The 24,018-nt window shown below is 38.1% G+C and overlaps 1 protein-coding gene across 19 annotated transcripts in view; it reads left to right on the forward strand.

Annotated features, from left to right (window-relative positions):
• The window catches only part of BCAS3 (BCAS3 microtubule associated cell migration factor), a 711,835-nt gene that overhangs the window by 394,607 nt on the left and 293,210 nt on the right, over window positions 1–24,018 (forward strand). For 16 of the 19 annotated variants that reach the window (XM_065531261.1, XM_065531260.1, XM_065531264.1 and 13 more), the window contains one exon: window positions 2,405–2,502. In XM_065531261.1, the coding sequence (XP_065387333.1) occupies window positions 2,405–2,502 (98 nt within the window). Of the gene's footprint in view, window positions 1–2,404; window positions 2,503–5,114; window positions 5,225–20,113; window positions 21,963–24,018 lie in introns of those variants that run through there. The other 3 variants (XM_074019081.1, XM_045376101.3, XM_045376100.3) reach the window with 3 other exon arrangements.

Genomic DNA, 24,018 nt, shown 5'->3' on the forward strand with positions numbered 1-24,018 from the left:
CAGGCAAGCTCCCTACCCAGAGCAGGTGTTTAAAAAGAATGGGCAATGAAATATTTGCTAACAGATCTGAGAAACATATAATGTAAAAGATGTTGAGTATCCAAAGCCTGTTTCCACTTAAGATGAAGCTCCTCAGAAATTGGTTACTATTTATTTTATTTTATTTAACTGAGATATAATTCACATAATATGAAATTCTCTGGTTTTAAAGTGTACAATTCAGTGGGTTTTAGTATATTCACTGTGTTTGGCATCCATCCCACTAATTTCAGAACGTTTCCATCATCCCAATCAGTTTTTCTCTTTTTTTATGAAGAAAGTTCAAACATGTCTAAAATAAAAAGAAAACTAGAATAAGCCCCCATGTATCTGTTGTCCAGCTTCAGCTATCAACTCATGGCCAATCTTGCTTCATCTGTAGCCTCATTCACACCCTGCCTCCAACTCTGGATTATTCAGAAACCCCAATATAAATTGACTAACTATAGGAAATGTATTAGCCCACATAGGAAGTTGTTTAGACTAGAAGGGGGCATAACTTTGAATGAACTGACCATATCTAAGAGGCTAGCTTTTTGTTGCTCTCAAGAACAAGGAAACTTCTTTTCCAGACACTTTAAATAAATTTCTCTTTTCTAACTGGCCCACATTAGCTTAGGCTTACCTATCTCCTAACTAACCACTGCCAAGACATGCGATTACCATGATTGGCTTAGAAAAATTAGCTGGGATGGAATGAATATTGGGTAGTTCTACATAGCAGTGATCAATATTTGTTAATCAGTATTTTCACCTTCCAGTACTAGATCATCCTATACCTCCCTCCTTTTTTTTCTTTCTCACAACAAATGCATGCATTTCATAACTAGTTTGCAGTACACACTTGGCATTTCAGGCTTCTGTCATCTTTCCCACGTTTCTTATCAACTTTTTATCTTCCACCAATAGCCTTTATGAACTCTATACTTCAGCCAAATCATGCACTTCAAGATGCCCTGAATCTATCGTATTCAGTCACTAATCTAAGTTTCTGCATGTTGCAGTCCTGTGCTTAAAGGGCATTTCTTGCTCCTCTTCATTATGCATATATACTATTACTATATCCAGACCTAATCCCTGTTCCAGCTCTACAATATCTCTCTCTGATGTGGACCCTGCATGTCTTCCCCCATCTCCTCAATCTGAGCTTCTATTATTTATGTCATTCATATTTACACTTTAGTTTTATTTTGCATTGTCATGAATGTTCATGTGCTATGTCATATATATACACATTGGTCTGTATTTTATGTTTTGTTCCTACTTGTTCCCAGAGTAATGCCTACATGCAATTAATACTCAGTAAATACTTACAGTATGAATGAATTACCAGAATGCATACATACATTGTTGTAATAAGTTTTTGTTTCACTGAGTTGCCTGGGACTTTCAGATCTTTTAATCTTCTAGATACTTTTGTGTTAATAGTGTTTATTCTAATGCAGCTAGAAAGAACACCCGGCATTTGGCATTTATATGTTTATTATTCTTTTTTTTTTTTTTTTTTTTTTTCCTGAGACGGAGTCTCACTCTGTCACCCAGGCTGGAGTGCAGTGGTACAATCTCGGCTCACTGAAACCTCTGCCTTCTGGGTTCAAGCAGTTCTGCCTCAGCCTTCTGAGTAGCTGGGACTATAGGTGCATGCTACCACGCCCGGCTAATTTTTGCATTTTTAGTAGATACGGGGCTTCACTGTGTTATCCTGGATGGATGTTTATTGTTCTTAAGCAGCTTTAAATCGTATGTGGTAATTTGCACATTTACTGAGGTTCTAATTGATTCTTGTATGCTAGTTGGTAATTTTATAAAGGTAGCTCAGTTAGTAGTGACCCACCCCAGCCACAGTACATCTTTGTTATCCTGTGCTTACTGTCAGATATAAAGTAACTTTCATAAAGGATTTTAATGGAGCATCTCAAAATTTTGAATTACATATTGATGCCTTTTATGGAACACATTAATAGCTATGGTGCTATTAGTGAATTTCAGGATTCTTAAAACTCTTCATATGTGTCCCTTGGAAATGCCAAAGGTTTCAGTATAAACATTTTCAGTGTTTCATTTCCTCTCCCGTTCTACTTATTGTATCCCTTTGAATTAATGTCAGCTTTTCAGTCCCTTCCTTAAAAATCTATGGAATAACACACGAAGATAAGTTAGAAGGGGTCTGGCGTGTAGAGAATGTTTGTAGTGCTTTATCCTTGGGCAGCAATTAGGGACTGCCGCTCCCCTGTTTGTCTTGTTTTAGAATGGATGGTTCTTTAATGAATTGTGCTACTCCAGCATTCCTGATTTAAGGTCTGTTGTAGCAAGTGACAGTTTTGATGCCAGTAACATATGTGAATTAAATTAAATTGCATTGCAGGATCCAGCCAGTCCGCTCTGACCCAGTCAGCATGCCAGGGTCATCCCGTCCAGTCTCTGATCGAAGGGGAGTTTCCACAGTGATTGATGCTGCCTCAGGTAGAAAACCACCTCTGAAATGTTTATTGGGCAGTCCTGTGCATTTTTAACTAATTTTCTCGCACAATGTAGAGGATGACATTTATTTGCTTTCTTCTTTGTTTTTTTGTTTTGTGGTGTGTGTGTGTTTTAATACAGTACTATGCCTATATTTGTTGCTGAACAATGCCATGCTTTTACCCATTCCTAAGGTTGGTGAATGATGCCGTGGAGTTGGCACTTGATTAAATGTAACGAACATAGTATTGAAGGCTACAGGGTTGATAACTGTTTTGCCTTTGATCACTGAAATGTGGAGAAGCAACCTTGACAGAGAACGTAAATACAATATATGGATTCAATTTACTCAACCTGTTGAGTATCAAAGTGCCTAATCTGTGGAAGCAGAGAAGAGTCCAAATGCTATAGCTTGAATGATTTTATTATGAAAAGCATCAAGTTTAGAAATTCATTTACTTAACTCTGGCCTATCACAGTTATTAATTTCCTATCCTTGGAAACAAGCTATGAATATATATCATTAGTACGGAGGAGATCTTTGCCTTTATATGTGATGATTGCTCTATTAGTATTATAAAACTGTTTTCAGCCAGGCCTACTAAATGGTAGAAGTGTCTGCAGTGATATATTTTCTCGTCTCTAAGTCAAGTGATAAAATAAGGACAGTGATGCCTTGCTTTGTCATGCAGCTGGGGAGCATCTGAAGACAGCGCATGGCAGGATTTTGTCCAAAATTTCTCTCTCAAGTAGAATTATTAAATACTCGGCATTAGTCAAACAGTTGAGTCAGAGAGGATTTTAATCTATAGCAATTTCAAAATCCCTAGAGACTGCTGATTTGATTGAGGCTTAAACTGTGAAAGAAAATGCAAACAAACACGAAACTGATTTGTGAAGGTCACTTTAAAAAGACCAAAGCTTCTGTCTGTGGATATATTTTTAAGTGTCAAAGCTAATGAGTTTTATACATATTCTTAGCTTTCTGATATTTTGGTTAGTGGATTGTACCTTGCATCTTGCTGAACTGCCCCATCTAGGGCTATGCTGTCATTTTTAATGTAGACTATTACTTTAGAGGACTCATGCTTGTTCCTATTGCTTTAACTTGGCAACCATGGTTGTCCCCTGGAAATGAGCATGGAAATGTGTAGAGTCGCTATCATTGCTTCCCTGCATTGAATGAGATATCGAGATAGGGAACTTAAACAATAAATCTTTTTTATAGTCACATTCTGAGAATGCTAGACTTTGTGCCCATTTGGAATGATCATTTACAATTTTGAACCCTGGAAATGTTACATATTTTAACCTGAAGTATTTTATTCAAGATTACAAGAGTAGTCCTTGATTGGGCTTTTTAGACCTTCTTAAACTACCAGATTACTGATGTTTTATTGTCGAGTGACTAGCTACTAGGAACACATGCTGCCAAAGCAGTTACCTTGTGTTATTAAAAGTAGACATATTCAATACTAGATTCTGAGTAGCACTCCATATATATATAAATATATATATATATATATAAATATATATATATATATATATTTTTTTTTTTTTTTTTGAGACAGAGTCTCGCACCGTCACCCATGCTGGAGTGCAGTGGCACCATCTTGGCTCACTGCAACCTCTGCCTCCCAGGTCCAAGCAATTCTCCTATCTTGGCTTCCCGAGTAGCTGGGACTACAGGCACCTGCCACCACACCCAGCTAAGTTTTGTATTTTTAGTAGGGACGGGGTTTCACCTTGTTGGTCAGGCTGGTCTTGAACTCCTGACCTCAGGTGATCCACCCACCTTGGCCTCCCAAAGTGTTGAGATTACAGGCATTAACCACCACGCCTGGCCAACATTCCATATTTATCATGTACCAATCTTAACTGTATGTAAAGTCATCTCATGCAACAAGGGAGGAGCTTCAGTGAACTGTTATTTAGCAGTTCTTCCTTTTGCAAGAAGAGTTTTTAAGTTGATTTTTGAATAAGGAATTAGATCCTACATGTAAATAATCTGATATGTAAGTAGTCCTAAGATTACTTAATTTGCATCAGATATACGCTGTATGAGTTTCTAAAATACTGTTCTATGGCATTGACCTTCTCTGCCTGAAAGTACCAATCTTTTGAGTAGGAGAGAACTTCTTGGTGGCTAAGCTTTATTATTATTTTTCTAGGCCTGTTTTCATTCCAGGGAGCCGTGGTACCTTTCTGAAAGACAACCAAAACAATGAAACGTGTGTGCTGCTTTCTTTAACTTTGAACTAAAGAAGCCTCATAGATAAGGAATTGGACTTTATGAGTAATTCTGTCTTCAGCTACCTCTCAGTTGGTTCGGATCCCTTTTGAATGAGAAATATATGTTAATGCATTTTTTGAGCGAATAATGTTTTGTTGTGGAATGTCCATCTACTTTAGTAGGACCAACTGTTGTTAACAGAATTACTTTCTACATCTGTGGAAAACAACATCTAGGCTGACAAAAGTCAAGGTAGCAAGTCTAACAAAATTGAGGCTAAATGATTTGAGTTCTTTATGGAAACATATTTATGGGAAAATTTTGTTGTAGATTCTTCTGTTAAAAAGAATCTAATAAATTTTTATAATTGCTCCTGCACCAGGAAGTGCACCTCTGATTATGATCCATGCCTTGGAGTCAGCTGCACATTAGGAAGATGCTTATCTGGAGGTTTCATTGCCTGTTACTTAGAGATACGGCCAGTGTGGCACCTCTTCTGTTGGTCTTCATTGCCTTATATTACCTTCAAGCATTTTATATGACTTCATGGATTATCTTTTGAATTATTCTTATGGCACATGTTACACTTAACCCTCTATTTTAGTGACAGCTCTTGCTCTGTCTAACCTTGTGGCGGTATAATTATTTTTCATGTAATTACTTTATTCACAGATATAGAATTTAATGTGATAGAATTAAATCCTTTGACAATTATAACAGTTTTTAAAGTGAAAATATTTTATTTAAATCTCGGGTCTGCAGTTTATTTTCTAGATACCTATATATTAATCTAACAGCGTTATTCCATTGAAACTAAAAGAGGTGTGCAGAGTGTGCCACTTTTGCCACGTAATGATTTTTTTCACAATTTCTTAATCATCTGGTAATCTCAGGTTCACGCTTTTGCAAAGAAACACATTGCCTAAAATACATACTTTTAAATTATTAGCTTCAGTGATTTAAGCACAGGGTAAATTCTATGCCTTTAGACACCTATGAACTAGATTCTTACTGTCTCTCTATAAAATAAGTATAGAGTATTTTCGATTTTCAGCAGTTCCTTAACTGCTTCATCAGTAGATGTTATTCCCATAACATCAGTCTCATCTTGGCTTTGGTGATTCAAGCGACACCATACCAGCTGGATGCAGTGGATCACACCTATAATCCTAGCACTTTGGGAGGCCGAAGTGGTGGATCACTTGAGGTCAGGTGTTTGAGACCAGCCTGGCGAAACCCCGTCCCTACTAAAAATACAAAAACTAGCTGGGCGTGGTTTCGCATGCCTGTAATCCCAGCTACTTAGGAGGCTGAGGCACAAGAATTGCTTGAACTGGGAGGCAGAGGTTGCAGTGAGTTGAGATTGCGCCAGTGCACTCCAGCCTGGGTGACCGAGCAAGGCTCTGTCTCAAAACAAAACCATCCTACCTAAAATTTGTGGGAGTTAAATAATTGTAAGATGTCCCCTTCTTGGCTGAGGAGATCATTTTGGAAATGGACACATTATAGGATTTTAACCTAAGACACAGGCTACCCAGAACAAATGGGATTTGGGGCAGTTGCTCACTTTTTCCCATGTCCTGCTGATGAACAACAATGTCTATGAATCATTGATAGTATTTATAGCCAAAGCACTGCATCAATTTATTCATTTTTCTGTATGTTCATTTTGGCTAGATAGCTAAGAATTTCTTCCCATTCTTTGTACCTTATAACATGTGCCCTTCTTTTGATAAAGGTGTAGGGCCTCTAAAGAGAAAGCAGAAAGACAGCTGTCAGTGTCTTGTTGGAACTTTGTTTTCCAGATTGCTGACTATTCTTGATCCAAAACTTGAAGGCTGTACCTAATAGATAACCTTTCCTTGCTTCTGAGTCATCAAATCAAAGAGCCTAGAAAGATCTGGTTCACCCTGAGTTTGTTTGTCTTGATTTGTGGTTTTACTATGGAGATGGATGTTTACTAACAAAGAACTCAGATAATTGAGATCGAAGGACAAACGTATGTGTGACTCATATGCAGAGCAGACATCTTTATCAAACTCTATTAAAGAAAACATTTTATAAAGTTATGAGGTGTGGTGGAAGCGGTGTTTGTGTACATGCCTGAGGAAGATGGTAGTGTGAAGGGACAATGTGACAGATAAGAAAAATGACTTCTTATCCTTCTGAGCAGGCTTGGATCATAAGGTATTAGTGTTACATCAAGCATTTCAGTAAATAGGGATAAAGTTGCAGACTTGGGAGGTTTTTTGTTGTTCTTGACTCAAGAGAAATACTACTTTTGTTGTGCAATTGAAGTAATAAAAATAATTAATTTAGGATATACCTTTTGAGCACCTAATTTTTCCCACTATCAAAATAACTTGTTTACTGAAGAAAATTATACACTTAAAATCCCAAACTAGTTTGATTTGATTGATTTTATAATGATCATTTATGCCTACTTTATGTATTTGGCATTTGGTACATCACCTTCAAAAAAACAAATAATACTCATTAATAGAGAAGTGCAATTAGATGGGTACCAAGGAGGTTATCTGAGCAGTTTTTATTTTGTCTTGCAGTCAAATCTGTGCTGGAAGGACCTTCTTATAGAGACATTCTTTTATCATATAGAGATTCTGTTCATGGACTGGGGGAAGAGTGTTTTTTTTTTGAGACAGAGTTTCACTCTTGTTGCCCAGGCTGGAGTTCAATGGCATGATCGCAGCTCACTGCAACCTCCGCCTCCCGGGTTCAAGCGATTCTCCTGCCTCAGCCTCCCAAGTAGCTGGAATTACAGGCACGCGCCGCCACCCCACCCAGCTAATTTTTTGTATTTTTAGTAGAGACAGGGTTTCACCATGTTGGCTAGGCTAGTCTCGAACTTCTGACCTCAGGTGATCCCCCCACCTTGGCCTCCCAAAGTGCTGGGATTACAGGCGTGAGCCACCGCGCCCAGCCTGGGGGAAGAGTATTCTAAGATTATATTTCACTGTATTGACAGTTGCCATTCCAGTCTGAGGCCGACTTAGATACTATATCTTAAAGGCTGTCAGAGGCACAGAGACGCTGATGGTAAAAATAAAGAGATTAGTGAGAGACATCGTTCATTCTACAATGGTGTGGCCACATAGCTCAATGGTCTTAAAGCTAGAACTGAGTGAAAAAAGCCATGACTTTATAATCATGGTCTTGAACTTTTGCTAAAACCTTCAAGTCATTCTCCTACCATGCCATTCACTTCTACATCAGTAAAAGAAGATTAAGAGTCCCTTTGCAAAACTTTTTTTACCACCTTTTTTGGAAGGGGTGTGTTCAAATTATTTCCTAAAGTAACTCCTGAATACAAAGTTCTTCAGAAATATTACAATTTCTTTGAATAAATGATGTGATTTTCGATTAATAGAGTTTCAGATATTCTTGATGATTATAAAGTGATAAAAACTCTAGGCATGTACCTTGGGTACTGAAAACTTGTGTGGGATCAGTAAGAGGATTAAGGATAAGAGTGAAAGTAAAAGAAGGCTCCGCCCTGACCTGTGAACAATCCCTCAGAGGGGAAAAAATATTCAAACTCAAATATTAAGATTGGCTTTTATATTAGAAATGAGGAAGTGTATACATTAAATTACTTCTAATCTTTCAATTATCTACTGTCTGTATAAAATCAAAAGTAAGTTTTAGAGATTAAGAACGTAGGGAAAAGACCTTATTTGCCCATAAGGAAAATGCTCAGCTGCATCTCTCCTCTTCTGATTTAAACATTCCTCTTATTCTTTTTTCTTTTTTTTTTTTGAGACGGAGCCTCGCTGTGTTGCCCAGGCTGGAGTGTAGTGGCGTGATCTTGGCTCACTGCAACCTCTGCCTCCCGGGTTCAAGCGATTCTCCTGCCTTAGCCTCCCGAGTAGCTGGGACTACAGGCGCATGCCACCATGCCTGGCTAGCTTTTGTATTTTAGTAGAGACGGGGTTTCACCATGTTGGTCAGGCTGGTCTCAAACTCCTGACCTCGCGATCCGCCTGCCTTGGCCTCCCAAAGTGCTGGGATTACAGGCGTGAGCCACTGCGACTGGCCCTTTCTTCTTTCAATATTTATAGGATGTTAGAAGACCAAAGTCAAGTTAACAATGAGGAAAATTTTAGTTCAGCACAATTAAGAAAAAATGATAGCCCCATTGGAAGATGAAGAAACAGTAAACAGAAGTAGAAGAAGCTGTTGGGAAAGTGTCTTCTGATGACACATCCTTCTTTGAATAAATCTTTGTGTCAACTAAAACCTTGCCTATGCTTTCTGTATTGCAAGCACCAGGTCCTTGACATGGCTTTAAATCTTTCCTAAGCATTTTGAGAAGGAATTGATGCTTCTCACTGTTGATATCCTAGGGTTCCACATATTTACATGGGACTTTTTGACCAAAGACCCAACTTTTCACTTTTGTACGTTTACTTCGCCTCTTATACAGGGCTGGACTATTTATGTAGTCTGTTGCATCAGACTATGGTGGCAGAGGGACAAGGTTGGGGTCACTATTAGAATTTGTTTAAGTCTGAACCGGGAATTCCATTTGTCTTAGTGACATGAGTGTCAAACTGTTAGTGCAACACTATTTTAAACTGTGCGCAAGAGCCTGAGAGGCTTATGCTTATAGGTGCCATCTATAAACTTAGAAACAAACAAAGAGCCCCTCTCCATTGAATAGTAAGCCCAGTGGGCAATTAAAGAGCAGCTTGGGACCCCATTTGGTCAGCTAGTCAGAACCAGAGCTCCTGATATTCCCTCTGGATATTGTTGAGAACTGTCACAGAAAGGCTAAAGTAAATAATCAAAATGAAAATAGTTGTTCCAGAGAAAAGTCTTGTTCTGGAAGCTTGGTGTTAAGGAAGGAATAATGACCAATAATTTATGGATCTTTATTAGTTCTAGTCTCAGCAGAGTCCCTTTCAGCTTGAAACATGCATGAACCTGTGTTTTCAAGCACCTCTGAAGATGTTTTTAAAATTAAGGTATAATTTGAGTATAGCAAAAATGCACATATTTTAATCATACAGCTTGATGAATTTTTATATTCAGTTAGCCACCACTCACATAAAAACATAGAATATTTCCATTAACCCAGAAAGTTTCTTATGCCCCTTCCAGTTAATACTACCTGTGACCTAGAGGTAACCACTTTTATCATCACAGATTAGCTTTGCCTATATTAAACTTCCTATGATTGGAATTATCTTGTGTCTATGCTTTTGTATCTAACCTCTTTTGCTCAACTTAATTTGTTTGAGATTCATCCAGGTATTACATGTGTCACTAGTTCATTTTTAATATTGCAGTGTAGTGTTCCATTCTGCAAATATACCACAGTTTATATATCCATTATTCTGTCATTTCAGGCTTTTGGCTATTAGGAATAAAGCTCCTCTAAACATTTTTTTACAAGTTCTCTCTCTCTCTCTCTCTCTCTGTCTCTTTCTCTCTCTCTCTCTCTCTCTCTCTCTCATCAATATATGCATATATTTCCTTTGGACATATCCCTAGTACTGGAATTGCTGGATCACAAAGTAGGCATATGTTTAACTCTATTAGGAACTGCCAACACGTCTTCCAAAATGACTGTACCATTTTGCATTCTTATCAGCAATGCATGAGCATTCCAGTTGCTCCACATTCTCATCAACACTTGATATTATTGATCTTTATTTTAACCATTCCAGTGGATGTGAACTATGGTTTGAATTTGCTTTTCTCTGCTGAGTAATGATATTGAGCATCTTTAATATACTCATTGGCCATTTGGATATCATCTTTTGTAATGTCCTGGTTAACGTGCTGATTTTTATTAGATATGTTGTCTTTATTAAATATGTGTTCTTTAAATATTCTGGATATATGCCTTTCATGAGATATGTGCATTGCAAATATTTTCTTTCAGTTAATTGTCTTTTCACTTTCTTAATGGTATCTTTTGACAAGCAAAAGTCTAATTTTTTTCGTTGTTTTTTCCTTTTATGTTTTCACAAACAAAAAATTATCTTTTGTCCAGTCTTCTTTTTTTTTTTTTTTTTTTTTTTTTTTTTTTTTTTTTTTTGAGACAGAGTCTCACTCTGTCACCAAAGCTGGAGTGCAGTGGCGTGATCTTGGCTCACTGCAACTTCCATCTCCCAGATTCAAAGTGATTATCCTGCCTCAGCCTCCTGAGTAGCTGGGACTACAGGTGCCCACTACCACGCTCAGCTAATTTTTGTACTTTTAGTAGAGACGAGGTTTCACCATGTTGGCCAGGCTGGTCTTGAACTCCTGACCTCAGGTGATCTGCCTGCCTCGGCCTCCCAAAGTGCTGGGATTACACTGTGCCCAGCCCCTCCAGTCTTGAAGAGATAACTCTTTTCTAGAAATTGTATAGTTTTAGCCTTCACATTTAGGACTATGATCCTTTTCAAATTAATTAATTAATTTTTTTTTTTTTTGAGATGGAGTCTCGCTCTGTCGCCCAGGCTGGAGTGCAGTGGCCAGATCTCAGCTCACTGCAAGCTCCGCCTCCCAGGTTTACACCATTCTCCTGCCTCAGCCTCCCGAGTAGCTGGGACTACAGGCACCTGCCACCTCGCCTGGCTAGTTTTTTGTATTTTTTCAGTAGAGACGGGGTTTCACCCTGTTAGCCAGGATGGTCTCGATTTCCTGACCTCGTGATCCGCCCGTCTCGGCCTCCAAAAGTGCTGGGATTACAGCTTGAGCCACTGCGCCCGGCCTTCAAATTAATTTTTTATTGTGAGTGGTCAGGCGTGGTGGCTGATGCCTATAATCCTACTTTGAGAGGCCCAGGTGGGCAGATTGCATGAGCTTAGGAGTTTGAGACCAGCCTGGGCAACACAGTGAAACCCTGTCTGTACAAAAAATACAAAATTTAGCCAGTCATGGTGGTGCCCACTTGTTGTCCCAGCTACTTAGGAGGCTGAGATGGGAGGATCACTTAAGCCTGGGATGTTGAGGCTGCAGTGAGCTGTGATCGCGCCACTGCACTCCAGCCTAGGTGGCAGAGCAAGACCTTGTCTAAAAAAATTAAAAAATTTATTTTTATGTAGGGCAGGGATCAAGGTGTTTAGTTTCTTCCAGTTGCTCCCACACTGATTATCAAAAAGATACACCTTTCCTTTAATGAATTGCACTGATGCCTTTTTTAAAATTTTATTTTTTCTTGGGTTCTTTATTCTGTTACATTGATTTATATAACTGTCTTTTTACCCATATTGTACTATCTTAAATACTGTAGCTGTTTAGTAAGTTTTGAAGTCTCATATTCTAAGGCCTCCACCTTTGTTTTTCTTTCTGGTTATCTTGGCTATTCTAGGGCCTTTGCATTTCCACACATGTGCATTTGTATGAACATGCCAGTGGTTTTTCAAAGTGTGGTCCACAGAACTCTGGGAATTCCCAAGATACTTTCAAGTGGTCTATTAAGTCAAAATTATTTTTGTACTAGTACTAAGTTATTATTTGCCTTTGTTTTTTCTACTACGGTGAAATTTAGTACAGATGGTGCAGAAGCAATTATGGATAAAACTAGTGGCCTCTTACCATAGTAAAGGCAATGGCACCTAACTATGCTAGTGGCCTCTGCTACCTACTTAGAGTTCTTTTTTAAGCTGTATTCACCTAAGAATATCTTTGAAGCAGTAAAAATCATCAACTTTAATTTTATTAAGTTTTGATCCTTGTGTAACTTCTTAATATTCTATATATCAAGTGGGAATGAATGCACAATAGTTGTCTTGAGGGAAAGCCATTGTGATTTGTAAACTGAACTAGCAACTGTTTTCATGGAATACCATTTTATCTCAATAAAACAAACTATGTTTATTCAGACATGGGCATTTGGCAGAAATTTTCTCAAAAATAAGCAAACCCTGTCACTTTGAAGAAAACAACTAACAATATTTATTACCAATAATAGCATTCTAGCTTTCAATTGAAAATTAGAAATTTGAAAACCTTGTATCCACCACTATCTGCTTAACAGAGTCCCCATATTTAAAGACATTTCTTGGCCGGGCGTGATGGCACACACCTATAATCCCAGCACTTTGGGACGCCAAGGCGGGTGGATCACCTGAGGTCAGGAGTTCGAGACCAGCCTAACCAACATGGTGAAACCCCCGTCTCTACTAAATACAAAAAATTACCTGGGTGTAGTGGTGCATGCCTGTAAACCCAGCTACTTGGGAGACTGAGGCAGGAGAATTGCTTGAACCCAGGAGGCAGAGGTTGCAGTGAGCCAAGATCGCACCATTGCACTCCAGCCTGGGCAACAAGAGTGAAACTCTGTCTTAAAAAAAAAAAAAAGAAATTCTCGTGAAATAAGTAGTGATATTAACTAATATGATTTTTTACATAATAGATAATGAAATATATCAGCATTCGGAACATCTGCAACATTTTCCAAATGACTAGTTTCATGTTGCTACAAAATCATACAAGAGGACTCATTCCAAATGCAAGATAGGACAAAGGATTTTAATGTAATAGAATATGAAAGTTAATTGATATGCTTTCAGATTCCACATTGCAACTAATTTGTTAAGGGTCATATCGAGGAAGAACATCCCCAGAACCTGAAAATGCTATTAATATACTTTATCTTTTAGCAGTTACATATTTGAGTTGAACCAACTTTTCTTCATGTACGTCAACCAAAACAGCATATCAGAACAGATAGAATTCTATAGCAGATATATGAGAATCTAGCTGTTGTCTATTAGAGGGTGTCTATTGGAGGGTTTTCTCGTAAAAATGTTACTTTTCTCACTGTTTTTTGTTTAGAAAATATTTTTATGTAGAATGTAATATATGTTTCTACATAGAAGCTTTATCCTTGTTTTTAAATTAGCTGATACATAATTGTATTAAATGTTGATAGATATAGTACATATAAACCAAAGATCTTTGGAGTCCTGGGTTTTTTGTTGTTTGTTTTTTTGAGACGGAATCTCGCTCTGTCACCCAGGTTGGAGTGCGGTGGTGCAATATCTGTTCATTGCAACTTCTGCCTCCTGGGTTCAAGCGATTCTCTTGCCTCAGCCTCCTGAGTAGCTGGGACTACAGGCATGCACCACCATGCCCGGCTAATTTTTGTTTTTTCAGTAGAGACAAGGTTTCACCATGTTGGCGAGGCTGGTCTTGAACTTCTGAGCTCAAGTGATCTGCCCGCCTTGGCTTCCCAAAGTGCTGGAATTACAGGTATTAGCCACCACACCCGGCTGGAGTCCTGAGTTTTTTTAAGCACACTGGGACACTGGGATCCTGAATTTGAAAATGTTTGAAAACCACTTGTGTACACACACACACACACACACACACACACACACACACACACACACACATTAAATTACCAGCTTGTTTATTACTACAGAAATTCAGATGAGATTTAGTTGGGATTTCATTGAATCTGTATATCAAATTTGGAAGTATTGACATCTTAAAAATACGAAATCTTTCAAAACATAAACTTTTTTTATTTTTTGAGGTGGAGACTTACCCTGTTGCCCAGGCTGGAATGCAGCGGTGTGATATAGGTTCACTGCAACCTCCGTCTCCAGGGTTCAAGCGATTCTTGTGCCTCAGCCTCCTGAGTAGCTAAGATTACAGGCAAAACATAAACTTTTATAACTATTCACTTATTTAAGCCTTCTTTAATTTCTCCCTAGTAAGTTTCAATGTAGGAGTCTTATACATCTTATATAAAATTTTGTTCTATTATTACATTTTGATGATAATAACTATAGCACATATTTATTTCACTTGTCAGTTTTCTTTATGGCATATAGAATAAAATACTTTTCTGTATAATAAACTCGTATCCCAGCCTGGGCAATATAGTGGGACCTCGTCTCTACAAAAAAATTTAAAAATTAGCTGAGTGTGGTGGCATACACCTGTAGTCCAAGCTACCTGGGAGGCTGAGGTAGGAGGATTGCTTGAGCCCAGGAGGTCGAGGCTACAGTGAGCCAAGGCTGCACCACTGCACTCTAGCCTGGGTGACAGAGGAGAGACCCTGTCTTGAAACAAAAACTGAACTTGTATCCAGCAACTTTTCCAAATTCATTTATTCATTCTAATACTAGAATCTCCTGGATTTTCTACTATGTAATCATGTCGTCTACAAATAAAGATGGTTTTATTTCTTTTTAATCTTTATATTTATCTTTCTCCACTTGCTTAAACCTCCACTACGATGTTAAATAGAAATGACGATATTGAATATTCTTGTTTTCTTCTCTATTGGGGGAACCTGCCCCCCATATTTCAACATAGGTTCTTTCTATTTTCCATAAGTGTTGGCCGGCTGAGAAATAAAGAGAGACAGTACAAAGAGAGGAATTTTACAGCTGGGCCACTGGGGTGACATCACATATCGGTAGGACCGTGATGCCCACCTGAGCCTCAAAACCAACAAGTTTTTATTAAGGGTTTCAAAAGGGGAGGGAGTGTAAGAACAGGGAGTAGGTACAAAGATCACAAGCTTCAAAGGCCAAAAAGCAGAACTACTAATAAGGGTCTAACAAAGATCACATGCTTCTGAGGGAACAGGACAAAGGGCAAAAGCAGAACTACTGATAAGGGTCCAACAAAGATCACAAGGCAAAGGGCAAAAGCGGAACCACTGATAAGGGCCTATGTTCAGCGGTGCACGTATTGTCTTGATAAACATCTTAAACAATAGAAAACAGGGTTCGAGAGCAGAGAACTGGTCTGACCTCATATTTACCAGGGCGGAGTTTTTCTCCCACCCTAGTAAGCCTGAGGGCACTGCAGGAGACCAGGGTGTATCTCAGTCCTTATCTCAACCACATAAGACAGACATTCCTAGAGCACTGTTTGTGGACCTCCCCCAGGAATGCATTCCTTTCCAAGGTATTAATATTAATATTCCTTGCTAGGAAAAGAATTTAGTGATATCTTCCCTACTTGCATGTCCACTTATAGGCTCTCTGCAAGAAGAAAAATATGGCTCTTTTTGCAGGCAGTCAGACCTTATGGTTGTCTTCCCTTGTTCCCTAAACATTGCTGTTATTCTGTTCTTTTTCAAGATGCACTGATTCCATATTGTTCAAACACACATGTTTTACAATCAATTTGTACAGTTAACACAATTATCACAATGGTCCTGAGGTGATGTACATCCTCAGCTTACAAAGATAACAGGATTAAGAGATTAAAGACAGGCATAAGAAATTATAAAAGTATTGTTTGGGAACTGATAAATGTCCATGAAATCTTCACAATTTATGTTCCTCTGCCGTGGCTCCAGCCGGTCCCTCTGTTCAGGCTCCCTGACTTCCTGCAACCCTTCATAAACCCTAGGAGGAAGGGTTTATGATTTCACTATTAAGTATAATGTTCGATAAGTAAAAATTTATCAGAACTGGAGCAGAAAGAGAAAAATACTGAAGTAAGACAGAACTCAGTGTGAGTGGTATATCAAACTATAGCAATATCAAACTAACATCTGTGTAATTATTTCACATATATGAAAGAAAATAAGAGAATATGGCAAAAGAAATACATGAAGGGTTGAGAATTTTCCAAAATTAATGAAAGACATAAGTCAAAGTTTTAAGAAACTCATTATATGCTGAGATACTAATAAACACAAAGAAAACCATACCTAGGCATATCATAATCAAACTCTTCAGATCTAAACATAAGGAAGGAATTTTAAGAAGCCTACTCTGTTTATTTCTTTTTTTTTTTTTTCCTTTTTTCTTTTATGAGATGGAGTCTCACACTGTTGCCCAGGCTGGAATGCAGTGGCGAGATCTCGGCTCAGTGCAAGCTCTGCCTCCCAGGTTCATGCCATTCTCCTGCCTCAACCTCCTGAGTAGCTGGGACTACAGGCACCCGCCACCATGCCCGGCTAATTTTTTGTGTTTTTAGTAGGGACGGGGTTTCACCATGTTAGCCAGGATGGTCTCGATCTCCTGACCTCGTGATCCACCCGCCTCGGCCTCCCAAAGTGCTGGGATTACAGGCATGAGGCACCATGCCCGGCCTCGTTATTTCTTAGGTTTATATGTAAGTGATGGTTTGGACTTTTGATAAAAAGAGAAATTGGAAAAGTAGCAGGGTGATTTTTAAGTTTCCTTGGCAGTGTGAGATCCCTGTCTCTGAATCAGGAGGCTCTATGAGGAATCTTCAGGATATTTTTCAATAGACAGAAGTAAAAGAGATGGGAAACCAGTATAATTTATAAACAGTTAGGTGCCCAACACTGTGCTAGGTCTTGCCACATGTCTCATCTCATTTAATCTTGTTTAATTAGGATCACAGGTCCATTTCAGCAATAGCAAAAGAACAGGACACCTAGCTCCTGATACTTAAAATTACTTAAAGTGCATTATGGTGACACCTCAGATAAGTTCAAACCTCTTTCTACCCTGCCTAATCAAATATTCATTTCAAAACACTGTATGCTGAAATGAGCCATGTGGGAGTTGAAGAGAATCAACTATTCAGGTGGTGAAAATGTGTGAATGCAGCTGGCAGATGAAGTTCCAGTGTGATGAATTCCCAGCTTGTCCTTATTGCTTTAGGCAACAACTGACAGGCCTGACTGGTCATTGGCTTTCCATTCCTGGCATTGATAGTATTGAAAATTCTTAATGTCACAGATCCTTAAAAGCTGTCATAGTGGATACAAATGGTGCTGGAGGGTCCTTCTTGCATAGAGATGTAATCAATATGGTCTGGAGTTCTTGACCTGAACCTATAGTTACTTGGACATTTTGAAGGTAGCTTTTTGTTATAGAACATGCATATATTCATAACATTGGAACTGAGTTGTGCATGGAGAGGAGAAAAATAGAGGCTTTGTCCCTCTTTCTGTTCTTAGTATTTAAGGGGCCTTAATAATCATCACAGAAGAGAGTGATACTATAGGATTAGAATATTGTATTTTTGGTTTTGCGTGCTGAAGTTCAAATCTCACCCCTGAAGTGATCCTGATATTTTGCCAAAGTTGTGACTTTAATATTCTGTGGCTTGTAATTGTGATTTTTCTAATACCAGAGTAGAATTTTGGGGAGGAATTTTTCAAAACCTAAATACCTCAATTTGAAGTGAGGCTTAGCTTTAAATAATAACACATTTGAGTTTGAGCTTTTCCTGCAATTAAGTGGTATGCTGCAAAAAGAAATTAGGTTAGCAGATTTTATGGCATCCATGATCCATGGACAAGAGTGAGTAGAAGGAGATGATACTGATAGCAGTTCTTAAGTCTCTAAATGTTTTTAGGCTATGTGATCAGGATTTCCTTGCCAAATGAAAATGGTAAAAGTGGAAGCATGAAACACCTTAATAGTAGGTGTGGATGCTGATTGTTCTGTTACTGCTTGGCTTAAGATACCCCTGGATGGGCCGGGGACGGTGGCTCACGCCTGTAATCCCAGCACTTTGGGAGGCCGAGGTGGGCGGATCACCAGGTCAGGAGATTGAGACCATCCTGGCTAACACGGTGAAACCCCGTCTCTACTAAAAACACAAAAAATTAGCCAGGCATGATGGCGGGCACCTATAGTCCCAGCTACTCGGGAGGCTGAGGCAGGAGAATGGCGTAAACCCGGGAGGCGGAGCTTGCAGTGAGTTGAGATCCAGCCACTGCACTCCAGCCTGGATGACAGAGCAAGACTCCGTCTCAAAAAAAAAGAAAAAAGATAACCCTGGATGGCATTATTATTGGATTACCCTTTATGTAGCATGCTTGGAACAGATGGGGAAAAGTAATGGCTTATAATAAAGGACTCTTTGAGAACAAGGGCTGTCTTCATATCTCCCTTTGCCTGGTATTGGTACCTTCCACAGAGCAGGTAATCAATATTTCTCGATATCTGATTAATAATGATAGTGATAATCAACAATGATAACCATTGTTGATTTCTTATAAAACATAAGGCTTTAAATATCATAACATTATTAAAAGTTGGTATCGAGACCATCCTGGCTAACACCGTGAAACCCCGTCTCTACTAAAAAAATACAAAAAACTAGCCAGGCGTGGTGGCGGGCGCCTGTAGTACCAGCTACTTGGGAGGCTGAGGCAGGAGAATGGCGTGAACCCGGGGGGCGGAGCTTGCAGTGAGCCGAGATCGCGCCACTGCACTCCAGCCTGGGGCACAGAGCAAGACTCCGTCTCAAAAAAAAAAAAAAAAAAAAAAAAAAAAAAAAAAAAAAAGTTGGTAATGCTGAATCTTTATCTTCGTTACCTGACTTAAACCTGGTCCTCAATCAGGTTTGCCCTTATGTTATGGTCACTATTCCTTTGTTTGGGCCTATGGTCAATTGTGTAATCAAATGAAATATTTGACAAAGCATTTCAAATTATCTTTTACGTTATTCTTTTAAAGCAGCATTATGTTTAAACAGAATATTTTTTTGATACAAGCTTTCATTCTATTAGGCTTAGCATGGAGATATTTGTTTTAAGGTTATCCTTATAAAGCATTAACTCTAGCAAAGTCTTGCTTTTTGGGATCTATGGTCAAGACTGGTAAACATCTGCTGAAAAGAATGGACATGCTTTTGCTTTCTGCTCTTACTAGGCTAACTTTCAGACATAATTTTAGGGATATTTTGGGCTGCCTTTGAAGCTAGCCCATTTTGGACACAGGACATTGGCATATGGAGAACTGACCCTAAGTTCCATTAAGCCAAAACATTTTGTTGAAGAATTCCCAAAATTTTAGTTGTGTCACTGCAGTTTAGTTACTTGTACTTATGTTCTAGACAGCTACAAGAAACATGGTAGAATTGACTTCTGTTGTATGAAGTGGCGTCTTGAGTCTTAAACCTATTTTACTTTGGTGTTCTATAATATTTGGAAAGGCAACAGTTGTTCAATGTTAAGATTGTAGAGAACACTAAGTTATACTTGACACTAGAAAGTTGAACTTTCTAGTTAGTTATCCCTTCTTTAGATGAGTTTATGTAGTTCTCAAATGAATGCTTGTAAGATCGGGAACAGAACCCATTTACTCTTCTGTTTCTCTCTACCTAAAGAGGAAATAGCGAACCCTTTGACCTTCTATTTGGGCTACCTTTTCCTTTTCCTATGTTAGAAATTCATAGCCATGAGTCAGTACCTCAAATTAGAGTTTTTATAGCCATGAGAGGGGCCCAGTTCCTGAATCAGATGACTTAAGCCGGAGAGAACTTACTATGGTGCCTGAAACTTTTCATTTCTCTTGAAACGTGTTCTTAATCTTACTCTTTATTCCAACCCACCCCCTTGAATAAATTAATTTATGTTCTCTTCTGTTCTTAAACTTTTACTGTTATGTATACCATCTCATATTAAAATTAGTTGAGTATTGTTTTTCATTCTAGACTCTGAACTCATCTTTTTACTCCCCGTAGCTCCCTGAATGGTTCTGACACATAATAGACACTCAACAAATGTTAATGAATTCGACATTTCATCATGGAACATTGAAACCAAGTTCTTGCATTTGCCTGGAAACAGTAATTACCTCTTCAAAGAGAAACTGTGTGGCTAGGGAGCAGAAGTGACAAGGAGACCATCTTTCCACTAGAGTCCTTTACAACACGGCCATACGCTATCCATGCAAGCATAAATTAAACTCTGTTTTTAACAACATACTTTTTAGATTTTTTTTCAACAATTGACGATGCTGAGGTTAAGAGATTTAAATAACTTGTCTACTGTCACAGAGCTAGCAGATGGTAGAGCAAAGGTGTGAATCTGTGAAACCTTCACTTTTTCCAGGATCTTGAACAGCATCTCTCAGCCAACCTTGATTTCATTCATATAATCATCAGGGCGTGTATGTGACCTGGGGACTATTTATATTTATTCTTTTTATCATACACTGTTGTATCATAGAGGACACAAAATGCATCACCTCCACCCTGGAATGGCACCTCTATTTTAAGAGAACACTGGCAAAACCTCTTCAATGAGATTTTGATGATGGAAGACTGTTACAATCAAGGCTCTCCTAACTATACCTGCATCTCACAGACACTACCTTTAAGTAGTGAACAGTTATTTTCAGCTAGGAAGGCCACTGTCAATCAGGTAATGGTTTCTTAAGCTGAAAAAGGCTTTCCACTTAAGAATGGTGATTGGCCAAGGTCACATCCCCTTTCCATCTACTTACGGGAAAATTCAAAATAAAGGAATACCAGTGTTTGAAACTCACAATTCACTCTATAGTGAGCGGTGGAGGACTGCAAGGTAATCAAGGTGATTATATTTCCCTTAGAAATGTTGTTAACTGTTTTTTCAAAATACGGATTAAAGCTTAAAACATACCCAAAATACACTGATTCTAAATGGACCTGACGCCTTGATCTTCAATCATGGACTAACATATGAGTGGGGATTCCCAACGGACCATTGTACACTACAATATTTATTACTATAAAGATCTAAGAGCTCTTAGCCACTTTTAAACTTATAAGAGCTGTTCAGCTCTCATCCTCTTGACTTGTGGTTTCACATTTTAAAATTCTGGTTTGTTTTGTGTGATGTATTCAGAAGTACCTCCCTACCTCGATTTCAGAATAATATTTGGCTTTTTAAGAAATTTAAGGAAGTGCAGATATGAAAGTGTACCCATTGATGCGTGGGGACTGCAGTGCCTTTAACTGGCTCATCTTTGGCCTCTGTTTATTCATCTGCAAAATGGTAACTAGGTTTTGCCTTCTAGTTCGTTGATATGATAAAAATACTAATAAATTGAAAGGCTGTGGGATGATACCTTTATCAGTTCCTTCTATGGATGGTGTAATTTTCACTGTAGTTTACTTTAGCATATATGGTCTCAAGAATAAAAATAAGAAATTACTAAGGAACCTCCTGAATGCAATACTATTAACATTCACAAAAATAGCTATATGCAAATTAGTAGATGTCCTTAGCTGAGATAAAACTATTCTGAGGTTGTGATCATGAAAATTAACATAAGCTGATATAATTTTGAATTGTATGCATCTGTTTTCATGAAGGAAACCTATTTGGAGAGGTTTATTCTTGAAAAGTTATGGAATTAAAAGTTAAATGGGATACTTAACGTCTGTATTTAACTCTTGAATTATATGCAGCTCATAGAGTTTCTCTCCTATATGCATATTAAATTGTATATAATGAACTATTAGTGGTTTTAGGTAACATTTGGTTGCTGAATATACTATGCTAAGCATTTCACATGCATTATCACCTGTATTCATAAAATATTATGAGGTAAAAGCACTGTTACAATTTCCATTTTTTCAGAAGAAGGTGTGATTCAGAGAAATTAAGTACTGTATACTACATAGCTCCCACCTTTGACACTGTCATCTGAATTTTTTTTGTCATGAACATGTTTTACGTAGCTCGTTGTTAAAGTCCATTTTTGAGAAATTTTTTGAATAGACGTGTGTAATGCAAGTGCATGAACTTTGTGGTTAGGTGTAGAGAGTATAGGAACATCTGTCTCTGCTGTTGTAAAAATTAATAGATACAACATTTGTAAATCTTCTGGCCATAGTTCAGGTACATAACAAGGACTCATTAAATGTCAGTTGTCACCACCTTACCTTCTTTCCATAAAATATTTCCTTTTTGTCTGTCCCAAAGTTTTAGTTTTACTCTTCATGTGTATTATAATGTATGATGAGCATCCTAAGAAGATAGGTTATACTATTGTCCCCATTTTACAGTCGAGCAAACAGACTGAAATGTGATAGGTTCCAGGTTGAATTCCCATAGCAGTCTGATTCCAGAGCCTGTGTTTTTAGCTATAATGTGCTTTGGTATGAAGATATGTTCCAATAACAGATTATATTCTGATATTTCAGAGAAGAATCTAAATCCTAGAAATCATTCTCTTATACCCGCATCCCTGCCATTCAGTTTTTCCCATCTTAGGTTATGCTGGTGTAACAGTGTGTCTCCTAATCCTCAGTTGACTCTTGTAGTAAGTTTGTATATTAAATGCTCAAACACCCTTCTTATTCTAAAATCTGTGATCCTCTGTCATTTGGATACATTTGCAGTAGTCTGAGGCAGCTCTGAGAATCCTTTAAGGGAAAAAGTATTCATCACTGTGGCTTTAGTAAGGAGTATGTTGACATTTTTACTCTTTAACTCCAGGAACTCCTACTGACCTGAAATTAACCAGTTCATGGAGGTTTTTGGCTGGGACTAAGGAATGAAATTAACTCCCTAAGTCCCCTCTTCTTAAAAAAAAGAACCTCAAAATACTGCTGCCCAAATGGATTTAACTTTAGTTATATATTTTTTTACATGCAAATATGTTTTGCTCAGCCTAAAAAGGCAAAGAAAAGCTATTTGGTTTGCAGAGGAACAGATGACTGTCCTGAGCATGTCAGACTGACTGTTTATATGTGTTTTTCACTCCGTCTTACTCTTTGTCTTTCATGTTCTTTTTTCTGTTTCAGTTTGTCCTGTTTCTGTCTCTCCCTCACAGCAACTATCTTCCTATTTTGATAATCCTGTTTCATCTCTATAAGGAAAAGGCTCTCTCGAGGATGCAGAAAATGTTACTATTTTTATAACAGTCCCTAAATACAGAAAAGATTTTAACTTGGCTATAAAACTTTGTTCTTGGCATAAATTTGGCAGATAGTCTTTCGCCTGGGTGAGACTTTTCACTGGGATCCTGGAAGTGTTGGGACGTCACTGCCCTCCACTCTTGCTTCTCCAAGTATGACATTAGTGGTTTTAGCTCTTGTTGACCCATCTTTAAACCAAAGCTTTATAGCCTATTAGAAGCACAGTGTGGATTTTTCTTATTATATGTTGGAATAAAAGAAAAAACTTCTCTAAAGTTACAAATGGTTTCGTTTACCAAAATGACTATTTCACTTGGAAAGTTTTGTCTTTTCTGTAAAAATTCCAGGAGTTGGGTGGGCTTGATGTCCTCTCTCCCATTCCACCTCCCCACCCACAGACTCATGTCAGCAAAGATTCTGAGAGGTTTATTCCAGTGTTTTAGGAGGAAAGACCTTGACCAAGGAGTAACTAAGACATATTTTTCTGCTTTTATTTTTTAAAAACTTTTTTTTAAAAAAGCAGATCTCTATGACTTTTTCATCTTGTATAACTGTATAAAGAAACTTTTCCAATTGAAATTAAAGTAAGGAAATACCACAGGATGGCTTTAAAGTGTTTGTTTCATTGTAGAACATAGGGCAAATGCCTTGGAACATCAGTAGTTACTATTTGAGGCAGCCTTTGGGGATTGAGATATATGCCTTTCAGATCTGCACTTCATCTCATACTTCATCATTTA

This window comes from Macaca fascicularis, chromosome 16 (genome assembly GCF_037993035.2).
Source record: "Macaca fascicularis isolate 582-1 chromosome 16, T2T-MFA8v1.1".
Taxonomy (NCBI): domain Eukaryota; kingdom Metazoa; phylum Chordata; class Mammalia; order Primates; family Cercopithecidae; genus Macaca; species Macaca fascicularis.